At 36.5% G+C, this 16,372-nt stretch overlaps 1 protein-coding gene across 4 annotated transcripts in view; it reads left to right on the top strand.

Moving 5' to 3' along the window:
- Positions 1-10,740, top strand: part of LOC126299247 (protein SET) — a 61,739-nt gene extending 50,999 nt beyond the window's left edge. The window contains exons 6-7 of one of the 4 annotated variants that reach the window (XM_049991035.1): positions 6,057-6,250; positions 6,380-10,740. In XM_049991035.1, coding sequence (XP_049846992.1) covers positions 6,057-6,250; positions 6,380-6,405 — 220 coding nt within the window. In that variant the 3' untranslated portion in view covers positions 6,406-10,740. The remainder of the gene's footprint in view (positions 1-6,056; positions 6,251-6,379) is intronic. The other 3 variants (XM_049991036.1, XM_049991038.1, XM_049991037.1) reach the window with 3 other exon arrangements.
- Positions 10,741-16,372: the final 5,632 nt, after the last annotated feature.

Here is a 16,372-nt window from a genome sequence, read left to right as displayed (position 1 = left end):
AGGCAAGTCATTAACATATATTAAAAACAATAAAGGCCCCAAGACAGAACCCTGTGGTACCCCATTCTTGATACATCCCCAGTCTGAATAATCTGATGCCCTTTGTGTACTATGTTGGTTTACTGTTTCAACCTTCTGCATTCTACCAGTTAAATATGAAGTGAACCATCTGTGTACTGAACCATTCATTCCATAGTACTTCAGCTTATCTAAGAGGATTTCATGATCCACACAATCAAAAGCCTTAGAGAGATCACAGAAAATCCCAATTGGTGATGTTCTACTATCCAGAGCATTTAAAATTTGATCAGTGAAAGCATGTATAGCACTATCTGTTGAAACACCTTTCTGAAAACTGAACTGACATTTTGTTAAAACGTTATTCCCACTGATGTGTAAAGCTACTCTTGAGTACATTACTTTTTCAAACACTTTTGAGAAGGATGTCAGAAGTGAAATAGGACGATAATTGTTGACGTCTGTCTTGTCACCTTTTTTATACAAGGGTTTAACTATGGCATATTTCAATCTGTCAATAAATATTCCCTGATTCAATGAGCTATTACATATGTGGCGAAGAACTCGACTTATCAGGTGTGGACAAGATTTTAGTATTCTGTTGGAGATACCATCAGTTCCATGTGAGTTTTTATTCTCAAGTGAATTTATTATTTTCTTAATTTCAGACGGTGAGGTGGGTAGGATTTCAATTTCATTTGTTTGCACCGGGAATGCCTCTTTCATATAGAGTTCTGCCCTATCTGGTGAGCAGCTGGTGCCTATATTTTCCACTACATTTATAAAATGATTATTAAAAATGTTTTCAACCTGTGATTTTTCATTTATAAGCTTTTCATTGTGCTTAACAGTAATACTGTTGTCCTGTGACCTTGGTTGCCCTGTTTCCCTTATAACTATATTCCATATTGTCATCAGAGGTGCTAATCTCAGACTTGATACACATACTTCTGGATTTTTTTTATAACTTTCCTTAATATATTACAATATTTCTTATAATGGTTGAGCTTTTCTTCATCTCGACTTATTCTAGTGTCTTGGTATAGTTCCCATTTCCGGCTACAAGAAATTTTAATCCTTTTAGTCAGCCATGGTTTTTATCAAGTTTATTTGAATTATGGTTCACTAATTTCTTAGGAAAACTGTTTTGAAATATACCCACAAGTTTATCATGGAATAAGTTAAATTTAACATTTGCATCAGGTTCCCGATAAACATCCTCCCAGTTTATCCTTTTCAAGCTTTCCTTAAATTGTTGAATTGTTGAATTGTTATATGGTTAATTGGGCATATTGTTTTGTTTGTTTTTCTCACATTACTGTATGGAGCAAAGTCATGAATTGAAAGTAGCTGTGCATCGTGATCAGAAAGCCTGTTCTTAATAGGATAGGTGCTTACTTCTTTTAATTTATCTTGGTCTATGAAAATGTTATCTATCAGGGTGCTACTGTCTTGTACAATACAAGTAGGAAAATCAATGACTGATGTCAGATTGTAAGAGTAAAGTAATAGTTCAAGGTCGTTCTTCTTGCTTGAGTGCTTAAGAAAATCTACGTTAAAATCTCCACAAATGATAATGTGTTTTCCCTTTTCTGACAGATAACGCAGCAAGAGATCTAGGTTTTTAAGAAACATTTGAAAATTTCCAAGTGGGGACCTATACACAGTCACAATTATGAATTTACCACTGTCCAATTTAAGCTTACAAGCGCATACTTCAGTGTGCTGTTCTACACAGAATTTTGCGGTTTCTATGTTTTTAAAACTATGTTCCCCCTTAACATAAATGGCAGCTCCTCCTTTCTCCATATTGTCTCTACAAAAATAAGTTGCTAGTTTATACCCATTAATATTTACATTTTCCATTTGTGTAGTTATATGATGTTCAGACAGGCACAGTACATCAACTTCTGTTGTATTTTTAATATTCTCAAAACAAATTATTAGTTCGTCTATTTTGTTCCTTAATCCCCTGAAATTTTGGTGAAATATATTAACACAGCTGTTTCCTCTACCTTTATTCGAACCATTTATTTTTTTACCTTTAAGAGGTGCCTGTCTGGACATCTTGTTCAACCTAAAAAAGGTGCCCCTATGCCCTTTCGGGTCACAGGGGTTTTGCCTTGAGTGCTAGTGGCCCCCTTTAGACGACCTACAATTAAATCAGCTAATCTATCCTTCCCTAGACTATTTAGGTGCAGGCCATGTCGAGTGTATCCCCATCTCCCAATGCTACCAACAGGCACTGTATAAATGTGTGTTTTTGCACCGTCCAGCAGCTGCTCACTCAACTCTCTGTTAACTCGCCACACAGAAGGGCTGATCGTAACGCTGCAATACCTCAACAAAACCCACATTCGTATATCCTGTTGCAGCTCCTATTTTATCCAGGTCACTCTTAATATCATAATTCCTATCCTTAGCCAGGCTGTTTCCTGCCCCCACCTATTACTATCACCTCATCATTCTTGTCAAAGTCCCTACAGAGTGGTCCTATGTCTTCTATCACCTGGCTAAGCCTAGCACTTGGCTTAAACAAACTCATGACCTGGTAATCTGCTCCTAATTTCTCCCGCACTAGTTGGCCTACACCCCTCCCATGACTGCTACCTAGCAGCAAGACTTTTCTTTTCCTATTACTAGATTTTCCCGACCTAATGCTGTTACCAATTTTAGTAGTCTGCTGCACCCTACTTTCAACTACTCCTGTTTTTGGCTCCTCCCTTCCTATTTCAGGTAACAAGGAGAATTTATTCATAACTGGAACTTCGACAACATCTACATGGCTGGTCCCTTTTCACGATTTCCTTCTTACCAATTCCAATTTCCCGCTGTCTTTTTCCCTCTTTTAACTTAGCTAATTCAGTTTTTACCGAATCTAGTTCAGCCTGAAGGGCACACATCTTTTCCTCCTGTTGTATGAATCTTTTTTCTATACTACAGAAGCTACAGTTCCATGGGAGAGCCAAAAGCACAATCTAGTCAAATTTCCCGCTACATGAGCCACAATGAAAAACACCCCCACATACCACACCCGATTCTATCTTCCTACGGCAGCTTCCACACTTAGTACTCATGGCAATGTACAGTAATAAAATTTAAACAATGATCTCTTAATACAACAAACTATATTCTTAAATCAGTAAGATAATGAACCTACAATGGATCGACATCTACATCCATACTCCGCAAGCCACCTAACGAGCTACGTGAATTTAAACAATCGTTACCTGAAAGTAAACAAACGCCAAATGGAAAGTCTATGAACAAATAAGTTTGAATAATCTACAATCCGACGATAAATTATTGACCAAAGAAGTATTTAAGATTATAGGCGCAAAGTTAAGTAATAATAAGAGGTCTACACACACACAAAATTTACGCCTACAAATGTAAACAAACACTGACGAAAACCGGCAGTTTAGTAAAACCTTCTTTACGAGTAAAATACGCTAATATTCGCGAAACCTTCAATACACAGTCTAACACAGACGTTAATTTAACTATCTAAACTATAATTTACACTAAGTTTAATATTATTCTATTACTGAACACTTAACTTTTGCCAGAGCTCCGAAAGTGCGCCACATGATCGCTATATTTGAGAGATGTCATAGCTTTGCACAGAAAGAAATAATGGCTTGATAAATCTGGTGAGTGTGGGGGCCAAGGAACCCATCCACCATGCCCAGTCCATCGATGCGGCAGTGGTCTGCTCAAATGCCTGTGAGTCGGCACATCATGTTCAAACCACATGCTGCCTCTCACATTTACTGGTAACATCCTCTGGCATGCTGGGAAGAACCTGTTCCAGAAATGTCTGATAATTCGTGGTGGTAAAGCAGAAAGTAAAGGTATTGCCCAATTGAAGTGATGTGCTATGTGGGGCTTCCTGGTGCTCACAAATGCTCATTGTGGTGATTGACTATGCCTTACCTAGTAAATGTGGCCTCATCAGCAAACAATACCTATGCTGTGAAATACACATCTCTCTACTTGGCCATTTTGTTGCAGAAACCACTGTGCAAAAACTGCACCATTTGGGGATGAAAGATGTGTTAGGACTCGGCATTCAAGACACACTGCACACTGTTATGGGACATTCTTAAGCCTGAGGTAATGGCACGTATGCTGGTGCTTGGATTAGTCTCCACAGAATCCAACACATTTTCTTCCCTAATTATTAAATATACCAATTGTGACCAGCCCTCACTAGCCCTGCCACGCCTTAATCACCCATACTTGCACAAACTGTGGTGCAGTTAATGCCTGGGAAACATTGTCGATAAATGCATCTAGTGGCTTGTCCATTGCCCTCAGCTATTCCATACATTATGTGTGCATCTGAAAGTTCACATTTCGTATTTCATTCCATGCTTCTTACATGCTGGCTAGTGCTTGAATGAGGAAATCCTCACATTCCCCTCTAGTACTCACACCTAGCAGAGTTCTCCTCCAGTACTCTCGTGTACAGCCCCACATACGTTGTTGCGTACACCATGGGTTGCTATGTATGATGTGCATAACCTCCCTTACAAATTAGTTGTCATATTTCTAAGACACATGGTAGAAACACACAGTCATAAAGTAGCTGAACGGAGATGAAACTGGACCAACATATTAACTGGAGCATTTGCTCCACAGATCAGTTAAACAGACTAACCATAGGATAAACCTTCCCCACCCGAAGCACAAACACACGAGTGCTGCCAGGATTAATCATTTTATTAATAGGTTTTACTGACATTCGGTTTTTGACTGATGATAGTAAATCGTGTCATACTAGTTAAATTAACTTCCCTTTTTATATGTAAGTTCATTGTTGTTTGCATAATTCTGATATGTTTAGAATGCAATTCATGAGCTGAAAATAGAACACCCAAGTTAAGCCACGATGTTGTATTTACTATACTACTCATAGGTCTTGTTCACTGAACGGAATGCACTCAACAAAATGTCTAATCTATAAACTACTAAATATATGATGCCGTGTTAACATGTCAAACAAAAAGTAACACAAGGGATTTTAAGGACAGCTTTCATTTTTATATCAGATTGGCATAATCCATTAGTTTATGGAATGTCACTGACGTCTATTAAGTCTGTTTAACAGAGCCCGTGTTCGTAACAGCACAATGTTGGAAATTATCCTTACCTGTGGATGTAATAGTGCTGATCCTTGTCATACTGCCTGGTTGGTTGATTCAGCCATATTAATCATTAGGTAGAATTTTCCCATGCCTTTCTTTTCGTTCCTTCTCGCTGTGTTTTTTTCACATCACTTTGGTATGACTCTTTCATATTGAAAAATTATAGCTAATTATAAGGATGAACTGTAAAAAAAGTCAGTAATTTATCTCATACCCAAAGTACTAGTTGTGGAACATAGCTGTTAACTACCAACACATAATGGACATCATGAACTTACATTGATTCATCTCATATTTTGTACTTAGCTTCTTTTTGTTTATATCTTAATTTTTCATTGTCTTTAACTTCCTTCCTTCCTCTCTTTCGAATATTAGAGCCACCTCGTAATCTGGGACCGCAACCTTATTATGTCGTTAGTTATGGTGCATGTAGGGTCAGAAGGCAACTGTACCTACCACTGACAGCTAGAGAGATTCTCATTCCAGGAAACTTTGAGTAATGTTACACGTGTCCTCATGTCAACGCAGTTTTTAAAAAAACTGTTATTTTTTATAATTGTTTCATCTTTTAACAAACTTTCAATGAAGATAAGTAAAACTCAGAAAATCAATATTGTTATTTACATCTGTGATTTTTACAGTTAATGTGTACGATATGAATTAACATGACCTTTGCTAATTAATAGATACCTCTTCAGATTTCTTCAAATATGCTTTTAATGTTTGTGGAGGCTATTCTCTTATGCTGACAATCCTCTTTATTTTTTTAACTTTTAAATTTTACCTTTTCACATTATCAGTTCTAAAAGATATTGTTAATTATATGTAATAATGGGCACACATGATAAAGTTACTGATGCATGTCCTAAATTATGTAATAATCCTCAGTATGTATGCTGCTGCTAGTGAAGATGAAGGAGATGACTCTGTGGTTGTTGTGGAAGACATGGAAGAAGAAGATGAGGAAGCAGAGGCAGAAGGTGAGGGAGATGATGATTGCGATGTTTTGGTGGAAGAGGAAGAGGAAGATGATGAAGAGGATGATGATGATGAAGAGGAAACTGAAGAAGTGGGTGAGGAAGGTAAAATATTAGCATGCCTGCATGGGATATGTTTGTGTTGTCTGAAGAGTGTGTGTTACCTAGAAAGTAGATAAAGTAAAAGTTGTGGAGTGTATGAATATACTTCTTTTCTTTTTTTTTTTTTTTCAGAGGAGGTTGAAGGTGGCGACGAGTGAACGTTTTACGGGTTTCAGTGACTGAAAGTGTGTACTGAAAATCAGTGATGGACAATTGTGGAGGATTCCAAACCAGCACAGTCCCTGGCAGTGAGGCATTAATGTGTAATAACAATTGTAAATTATTAAAAACTGAAGTGATCGGACGTAACGTGAAAGATGTGCTGCTGTAGTAGTCATTTTCTTGACGTGAGTGAGTGACTGATCTTAAATAATGCTCATAAACTTAATGTTGGGTGTGCTGATCCTGCATTTTATGTTGTAGAGATATATTTTAAACTGTTTGTGTGCCACGCCTCTTTGCAACTGCCTGATATATCACAATTTTAATGTATAACCAATGCCAGCTGTTTTATAAAATCAGACCATCATGCTGCAGAAAATGGCACCTACATGATAAATGAAAAGGTAGAGGTAAGGGGCACATTTTGTATGCCAGATGGAAATGTCAGACAGACTCTCACTACCATTCTCCTCAGTCCCCACCCTCCACCCACTTTTCCACCTACCAACTGTTGTTTGTTCATTAGTTTTCACTGTGGTCTTACTTAATACCATTGTTTATCCCTCCCTCCCCTCCCCAGCATCCCTTGCCCCCCTTGTCTATGTTAAATTTTTGTTGGTGAATGAAAAAAAAAAAAAAGATTGTGGAAGTGTAGTATAGTGTTAATATATTACTTTCGCCTAAAATAACAGTTCAGTAATATATTATGTTTGAAATTAGTTCTACAGATCATGTTGTTTTATTTTGTTTGAAGTAAGTATTATGAACATGATGTTCAGTCACTGAAAATGTTCCGACAGTAGATTCAAGAGTATATTTATCTGCCCACCATCCCCTTGGGGAACTTACCCAGAGTAAAATTTGATTGTTCATGTTGTTTTTGTACTTGATTTTGTCCAATTATTGATTCTATCTCCATTATTAAAGATGAAAGGTAATATTATTGCCATTCCACTAATCAATATTTTTATTGTCAAATGTGTTTTTTGGCAAGTAGATAAAATTTAGGATAGTTCCCATATTTTCCATTAAAAATATGTTGGACACTACCTATTTTCCAACTGTTCTCATTTAGATACTTCAATCCAGATTAATTTTCTGTTCTTTCTCCTTTAAATTTACTCACATTTTTGGTACTTGTCAAAACAAATATGACAACGAAAGCAATCGATTATTGATAACATTATTTAACTGGATAGCCCTGAAAGCTCTTCAATCACAACAGTCGTTTGTGTGTGTGTTTGTGTGTGTGTGTGTGTGTGTGTGTGTGTGTGTGTGTGTGTGTGTGTGTGTGTGTTGTGCCACCGCTTGCAAAAGAAATGGTGTTCTATCATCCATTTTTAATTTTTTACATTTCTGTGATCCCATAATGACCTGTCCTAATGGATTTATTTTGTGGAGATCAGTTACTTGCAAAGAAGTGAAGTGGTATCTATTCCACACCTGTGGAAGGCGTTTCTGCCTTTCGTGTAACTTTCTTCCCTCTTAGTGACTTTGCAAAACATACAATGTTTTGCCATCCATTTTTTAAATTTTTTACACTTCTGTGGTCCCATATAATTCATTCTTAATGAATTTATTTGGTGGCTATCAGTTACTTGCAAAGAAGTAAAATGGTTTTCACTCCACATTTGTGGTGTCTAGCTTTTGAAAATAATGCTTCATAGCGCTTGATGGGAAACATTTTTCACACAGTTCTAATATATTACAGGGTTGGTTTTCACTAAGCTTTTTTATTTAAAATACATTAAAATTGTGTATATTCATTACCTAAATCCTCTCTGAAAGCACAACATCTTTTTCCTCACTTTCCTTGTATTTAAAGCAGTATAATTTTAAGCTCCTACTGTTCTTTGTAGAAAACTTGCATGGTTAGATAAACCATTGCCAATGTTTTGTGCCATGCATTTGTTTTTCAGATGCAGTGTGTGGCATTAAAACTGATTTCCAAGGATACTTTGTTTTAAATTTTGTTTCTAAAAAGAATAGCAAACTTAGAAAGTTGTTATAGCGGTTTCTCTACCCTTATCATTAATGAAGTGTTTTGTATTCAGGATTCTATCGCAATTCTCATGACTTCAAAAGGGAGTCTGGTTGCTATGAACATACACAACTAATACTCTTTGTAGTTGCTGTAGTTATATTGATTTTCCACCGTGAGATGGTTGCCATCGAAAACATTTGTCTTAAACTTTCACACAAGTAATCAGTTTGTTACTAAAAATCTATAAATGTTTACATAATTTTATAAAATTTGTTAGTATCATATGGAAGTATACTGCACAGTGATTTACCAACAACTATAAACACACTGGCTTCACATCACTTCTCTTCAACAGTAAACATGTTAAAGGATTATATTGACAAGTGCCACTTTGGTACTGCTACAGTATTGTTAAACTTTCAGGTTCTCAATTAGTTGGGACATTTGGATTTGTTCTCTTGTGGATTTTTCTCCCCTGTGTGAATATGTGGTGGTTTTAATTTTTTGCAGTTGCAGTTGTTCCTTGATTTTGTTTGAAGAATAGCAACTTAATATGGTTAAGGATAACAATTTGTGATGAAACTACTTTCTTGTAAGTTCCCGTATTGTTATGATTGATGTTTATCTGGAAGTGAATAGGCAAATGTGCTTTATGGTAGGAGGAAAAGAAGAGCATGTGCAAAATGTTTCCATTATGTTGAGCATTTACATTCTGTTAAAAGTGAAGTTACAGATATTGCTGCCAAAGTATTATATGTATTCTTTGTCTGAGCATTAAGTTTACTCTTCGCATTTGTGAAGATTGGAACTGTGGGAGGCATGTGAAATGACGAACATGGTAATAACTTTCACTGTTGAAGTACATTCCTCTGAAAGGTTGAAAAGAAATTTGTGGCATTTCAGAAGTACTAAATTTCTCCAAATTCAGATGCAGAGGTAGCCATCTGTACTTTAGTTGCTGTCAGTTTCAGGAAATTTATTAACTGTATTTTTAAATAAATAATTTTGATACCCTATAATAATAGTAAATGTTGAAATCAGTGTTCCCAAAAGATGTAGTAACTGTAAGGTATTGAAGATATTAGGTAATAGTCTAGTTGTAATTTTCTGCATAGTGAGTTCATGAGTTCTGTAAATCTGTTCTGTATGCACAATGTAAAATATGATATACAGATTTTTTAAGAAAAAGAAAATCAAAATGTACTGTGTACCTTCACTTTATTTTGGAATGCTTTATTTGACTCACAAATAAGTTGTTTATGTATAAAAACTATCCATGAGCAGAATGGAAAAATGTAACTTTTTAAATTTTTTTTATAATTACTCCATAAATTCATAAAATGGAAGTGTGGTACCGACCCCCCCCCCCCCCCCCCCGCGCTCTCTCTCTCTCTCTCTCTCTCTCTCTCTCTCTCTCTCTCTCTCTCTCTCTCTCTCTCTCTCTCTCTCTCTCTCTCTCTCTGTGTGTGTGTGTGTGTGTGTGTGTGTGTGTGTGTGTGTGTGTGTGTGTGTGTGTGTGTGTGTGTGTGTTGGTGGGGTGGGGAGAGCTCACAATAGTCCCCACGCCCCACCCTTACACATTTCTGTGCCAATTTCCTGTGCCCGTCGCAGCTTTCCCAGTATTAGTTGTACAGTGTGTTTAAGTGTACTATTATGGAAGCCATACAAAATTCTACATGAATTTACTATCATGATGATTATAGTAGCTTTAAATCCTACATGTAATAAAGTAATTCTTTATATAACAAGACAAAACTTGCAGAAAAGTCAGTTGCTAATCATCTGCACAAGTATTTCAGTGAGCTGTAATTCGAATATGAGAGATCATTTAAAATACTGTATGGTATTTATTTCACTGTGTCTTCTGATCTTTTTTAATGTGATCTGAAATGTTTTATCAGTAGTTCCACATAGAATGTTGAAAAATCTAGCAACATGTGCTGTCTGTGTGAAAATAGGTAAGTATGCTGTTGAATGTAATCAAAAGTGGTAAACCTCTGAGAAAAATTGTGTACCTACAATGCCTGTTTGAGATTCTTTATGGCCTGTTTAGTTTTTTTTTTTTATCTGATATGCAGGGCCAGTGATGGTTGCATTCCACTTAGCTGTAACACACCTTGCTGAGCATTACTGCAGTAAGACTGAAATTCAATTAAAAATAATTGAGGTGGAAAACTTCTTCCTGTCTTAGTCTTAAATTTTTTTCGGTATTTCATAGTAAGCGGGAAACGTAGGATAAGAATATTTTTAAAAATTTTTAAGTGAACTATCAGCGTTGTGATAGGCATGATTTCAAATTCATGTACTTATGAAAATTTTTTGATAAAGAAAAACAAAAGTACTTCAATCTGCTTTTCTTTAATGATTTAACCTGAGTTGTAGCAAAGTAAATAATTATTTTCCTGTAAAAATATGGGTTAATAAATATGTATCGAGTCCCAAGAATCAGCTGTAAACAAATGTTTACCTGGAGGAATATATATATTCTTTTCTTTGTGCTGATTCTTTTGAAAATAGTAAGGTGCACCATTTCAGTAATTGTGTGTGGTGCCTATAATTCTAGATCCTGTTACAATAAATTAAGACTCTTGAAATGTCATTTTGTCATGAACTTTATCTGAAGCACAGGCTTGTTATGAGGAATTGTGAACATAAATGAAAAGTGTGTGTGTGTGTGTGTGTGTGTGTGTGTGTGTGTGTGTGTGTGATGGAATGTTAGGTTGTACAGAAGTGGAATGTGGGCGGTAAGTAGTTCAGACAATAACAGAATGGAAGGTTTTGAAATGTGATGCTACAGAAGGATGTGGAAAATCAGATGTGTAGATTCAATAATTAATGATGAGGTACTGTGGCAAATAGGTGAAAGAAGAAATTTGACACAGTTTGACTAAAAGAAGGGATCAATATACAAGTACACAGGCTAAAGTATCAAGGAATTAACAGTTTTGGTAGTGGAAGGAAGTGTGGGGTTAAAAACTTTAGAGGTAGAAAAAGACTTCACACAGGATAGACTACCGTAGAGAGCGGCATCAAACCAGTCTTTGGGGTGAAGACCACAATGGCAAACAAGTGTATGACTCATTGAATTTTTGACTTCACCACAAAAAGTGTCACCTTAGCCAACTCACTGTTCAACAGTCCTTAAAAATTTACTACTCCAATAACAGGAGTTAACTGTTTAAATGTATTAAGATGATTATCACCAGTTTGTGTATGTAATACATTCAGAAATTGCAAGACTTGCTGGTGTGATGTCATTGGTATCACGCAAAAGTATTCAATATATTTAATAAGGGTTTGGATCCTTATCTCCCATTGTGTGCATAGTACATTCTAAATTGTCAGCAGCTTCTCAGAACGTTTTAAGTTTTACATGAAATAGGAACTTATAAACTCATAGATGCATTTGCTTTTGTACACTTATAATGATTTGTAGAATGATCAACAATCTTAACACTAAATATGTTTGCAGAAAACGTTTACTCTGGTCGGTATTAATAAAAAGTTGTGTTGGTAAAATGAAGACTGCTGCATATCAGGTGTAGTCAATGTTTTTATTTTTTAAGCCAGTTTGTTTTAGTGGGATTGATGGTCTGACAGCTGCTCCAAAATTGTTAAATGAGAAGAATACTTTCGATGACGAAGCAAAGTTAAAATTTGCCGGCTGTGAAATTGAAGCAGTGCATCAACATAGGTAACAAGTTACTTGAAATATACAAGAATATTGTAGAATTACGTTGAACGGTTAAGCAAACCACTCAAGACATGCCTTGGACCTTCTGGAACTACTGGATTCTAACTTTTTTACATAGTGTGTATGCAGAGATCATATAAAGCTTTTTCAGTATAGATGGTTATGGAGATTGAAAAATTTAGTACTCGTAAATATCTGGTTCAGAAAATGCTAGTGCAGTTACTTGCAAACATTCTTTCAGAAAAGAAAGTTTAGGTTTTTGGCCTTCAGTCAAATATAGTATTAAGTGTTTTTGGATGATTTTGTACTAACCTAATATTTAGGGATGCTAAAATACTACATATCTTAATAATTGCATTACCTAGCTGCTACAGAAAGCAAGGTGGTGCATTACATGTTAAATTAAATTTTCTTGACAAGCTGTAGTTAAATGAGAGAGAATTACTAGTACAAAAGATAATGTGACAAGCTTTGAATAAGACACAAATATTATATCTGTACAGTGCATATTAGAAATAATTTGAGGGCAATTTTCGTGCACCAAAACAAGAAAAAGGAGCCATTTAAACACACATTTTCAAGTCTTATATTTTATCTTACTAATGTAAACTATGTTGCAGGTTCTTGAGGAAAAGATCTCAAAACAATTTTCAGGACATATTCTCATTTCTTCATACGTACGCACTCATCAGTTCATAGACTGTTGGAACACTTTCAGATAGTGCTTTTGGAAGACAAATAATTTAGTTTCATAGTCTGATATGACATACTGGTGAAGGGAGGTCTGTAACATAAATCAGTAGTTGCAGATGGCCCAACAATTAGTCAGTCAGAGGTCTGAAGTCACAGAGAATGTATAGGCCATGGTTATGGTCCTTCCATAGCTCTTCATCTGTTATGCAAAATATTATCTTCTACATCTTGAAGAATGTGTGCTAGAGACTCATCATGCATAAATCATATGCTTTCTCTTATTTTCTGTAGCAAGTCCTGCATCCAGTCAGGCAGTGTGTTCTGAATGAAGTTCTTCTAGATAGCGGCTGTAAGACATGTAGATGTGGACCTACCTGACAACCCACTTAAGTTTCCACTCTTATTTAAAACAAATCATCATCAAGGATGCAATGAATGTGACATCATAACATTTCATATCGATAATAACAGTTCATTATCAAAGAACTCAATTTTAATTTTTGATTAATAATTTTGTGTGTTGAAAAATGTGTGTTGAACATATTGTTAATAACTCAATGATTGGCTGTATTTTTATTTTTATGGACTTGTTTATCTTGAATTAAATTCATTGATATGAAGTGAAGGATGGATGCAGTGTTATGAAATACCAGTGAAAATTAACTCCAGACTGTGCTGTGAACTTTGATTTTCTGCTTTTCATGTTACACTACTGGCCATTAAAATTGCTACACCAAGAAGAAATGCAGATGATAAACGGGTATTCATTGGACAAATATATTATACTAGAACTGACATATGATTACATTTTCAACCAATTTGGGTTCATAGATCCTGAGAAGTCAGTACCCAGAACAACCACTGTAATAACGGCCTTGATATGCCTGGGCATTGAACCAAAGAGCTTGAATGGCGTGTACAGGTACTGCTGCCCATGCAGCTTCAACACGATACCACAGTTCATCAAGAACAGTGACTGGCATACTGTGATGAGCCAGTTGCTTGGCCACCATTGACCAGACATTTGCAATTGGTGACAGATCTAGAGAATGTGCTGGCCAGGGCAGCAGTTGAACATTTTCTGTATACAGAAAGGCCCGTACAGGACCTGCAACATACGGTCATGCATTATCCTGCTGAAATGTAGGGTTTTCGCAGGGAACGAATGAAGGGTAGCGCCACAGGTCGTAACACATCTGAAATGTAATGTCCACTGTTCAAAGTGCCGTCAATGTGAATGGAGATGACAGACGTTTAACCAGTGGCACACCATACCATCACGTTGGGTGATACGCCAGTATAGAGGTGACGAATACACGCTTCCAATGTGCATTCACCGCAATGTCGCCAAACACAGATGCGACCATGATGATGCTGTAAACACAACCTGGATTCATCTGAAAAAATGACGTTTTGCCATTCATGCAGCCAGGTTCGTCATTGAGTACACCATCGCAGGCGCTCCTGTCTGTGATGCAACGTCAAGGATATCCACAGCCATGGTCTCCGCGCCGATAGTCCATGCTGCTGCAAACCTCGTAGAACTGTTCGTGCAGATGTTAGTCGTCTTGCAAATGTCCCCCATCTGTTGACTCAGGGATCGAGACGTGGCTGCACGACCCGTTACAGCCGTGTGGATAAGATGCCTGTCATTTCGACTGATGGTGATACGAGGCCGTTGGCATTCTGTATTGCCCTCCTGACCGCACTGATTCCATATACTGCTAACAGTCATTGGATCTCGACCAATGCAAGCAGCAATGTCGCAATACGATAAACTGCAATCGCAATAGGCTACAATCCGACCTTTATCAATGTTGGAAACGTGATGGTACGCATTTCTCCTCCTTACACAAGGCATCACAGCAACATTTCACCAGGCAATGCCGCTCAACTGCTGTTTGTGTATGAGAAATCGGTTGGAAACTTCCCTCATGTCAGCACGTTGTAGGTATCGCCACTGGCGCCAACCTTGTGTGAATGCTTTGAAAAGCTAATCACATGCATATCGCAGCATCATCTTCCTGTCAGTTAAATTTTGTGTCTGTAGCATGTCATCTTTGTGGTGTAGCAATTTTAATGGCCAGTAGTGTATTTAATCATGATGTTAAAGAGGTATCTAGTTCCAAAGATTGTAAAAGTATTTCTGAAAAACTTTGTGTGTAACTATTGACATTTGCCTATAAAATCAGACTGAGACAGTCTGTTGGGTTGCTTGTTGACTGCAGCGGAAGTTGGTATGGGTAAGAAGGTTGAAATTTTAAAATCTGTTTTCATTGTTATGTATCAAAGACTGTCCTAAAGTTAGCTTTTAGTTAAATGCAAAGGTGTAAAATAGAAATTATTGCTTTTGTCACTTTGAATTGACTAGAATTTGTACATAAAGGCACCGAAGCGAATGGGTTTTGCATTAGATCCTGTAATAATGGTGCTGTCATCTAAATTACTTTGTAGATAACATGTTCAGCTCTTCAGCACTGTTCCACTGATTTTGTTCTGTATTAACATGGGAAAGGCTGTAGTCGTGAATGTAGCCGCAATCAAATTTAGTAGTAGTAATAATAACAACAACAACAACAACAACAACAACAACAACAGCTTTTGGTACCTATACTTGACATGAAATTAAAGTAGGGTGTTCTGCTGTCTCAAAAGTTTTTTGAGGATTCTCAGATCTTCCACTTTTTGTGATTTCACTTGGTTAAAGTATTTCATGTAAGTAATTTACTGTACAAGTACATCCACTAGGAACTGCCACTTGTACAACATGGTTTGCAATCTTTTTTATATGCCATTAATATTTTACAGTGGTGGTAGTACAAATTCATAGCTGTTGTAACCTAATTGTGACAACTTCAGTGTAGTTAGGTTGTAGAAATGTATGGTATTTGTAAGTAGCAAGAATTTGTTTCTGTTCTAGTAAGCAGTGTGAGGACATCATAGTGCATATTTGACACTTTTAAATCTATGCAGTCACTGTTTCATCATGCCAAAAAAAGCGTAACTTTACCAGCAATATAAAAAGTGAGCTTTCTTTTGTTGTTGATAGTGGAGAAACAGTAGAATGTGCACATTTGTTTCCTTAGGTAACACTGTTATCAGTGGAAAGAAAAAGAAACTTGAACAGCTAAGGCGTTGCTCATTGTCAAAAGACATGCAAGAGGGGCACCATGTGCTCACTTTTATGAAAAAAAGTCAAATGAAAAAGCTGTTATTGATAAGATACATGAAAATGAAAAGTACAGGTGGCAGAATAATTGTAAAAAGCCATTTGAAACTGTATGAGTGCATGAAGCATAGCAAACTTCTTTGTCCATAATTTGTGTCAGTGTAATGTGTGTGCGGTTTTTCCTTAACATTTTAAAATGTTCTGTTTTTCAATAAAAGTGAAATGTACACAATAAATTACATGAGTGTTGTGTTAATGACAAATTAAAAATTAAACTTCAGTGGAAGAAAGCAGTAGGGGTATACCTGATTTTTGAAAGAAATTGTGTGAAACATACTGAGACAACAGAGAACTGTGTGATTTATACAAGGTTTGTTTGATCACAAGTGCAACTGGATGTGCCTGAAGGGGGCAGTGTGCCTA

The sequence above is a fragment of the Schistocerca gregaria genome, chromosome X (genome assembly GCF_023897955.1).
Source record: "Schistocerca gregaria isolate iqSchGreg1 chromosome X, iqSchGreg1.2, whole genome shotgun sequence".
Classification (NCBI taxonomy): domain Eukaryota; kingdom Metazoa; phylum Arthropoda; class Insecta; order Orthoptera; family Acrididae; genus Schistocerca; species Schistocerca gregaria.
The sequence above is the reverse complement of the archived record's forward strand: the minus strand, read 5'-3'. Positions and strand labels throughout refer to the sequence as shown.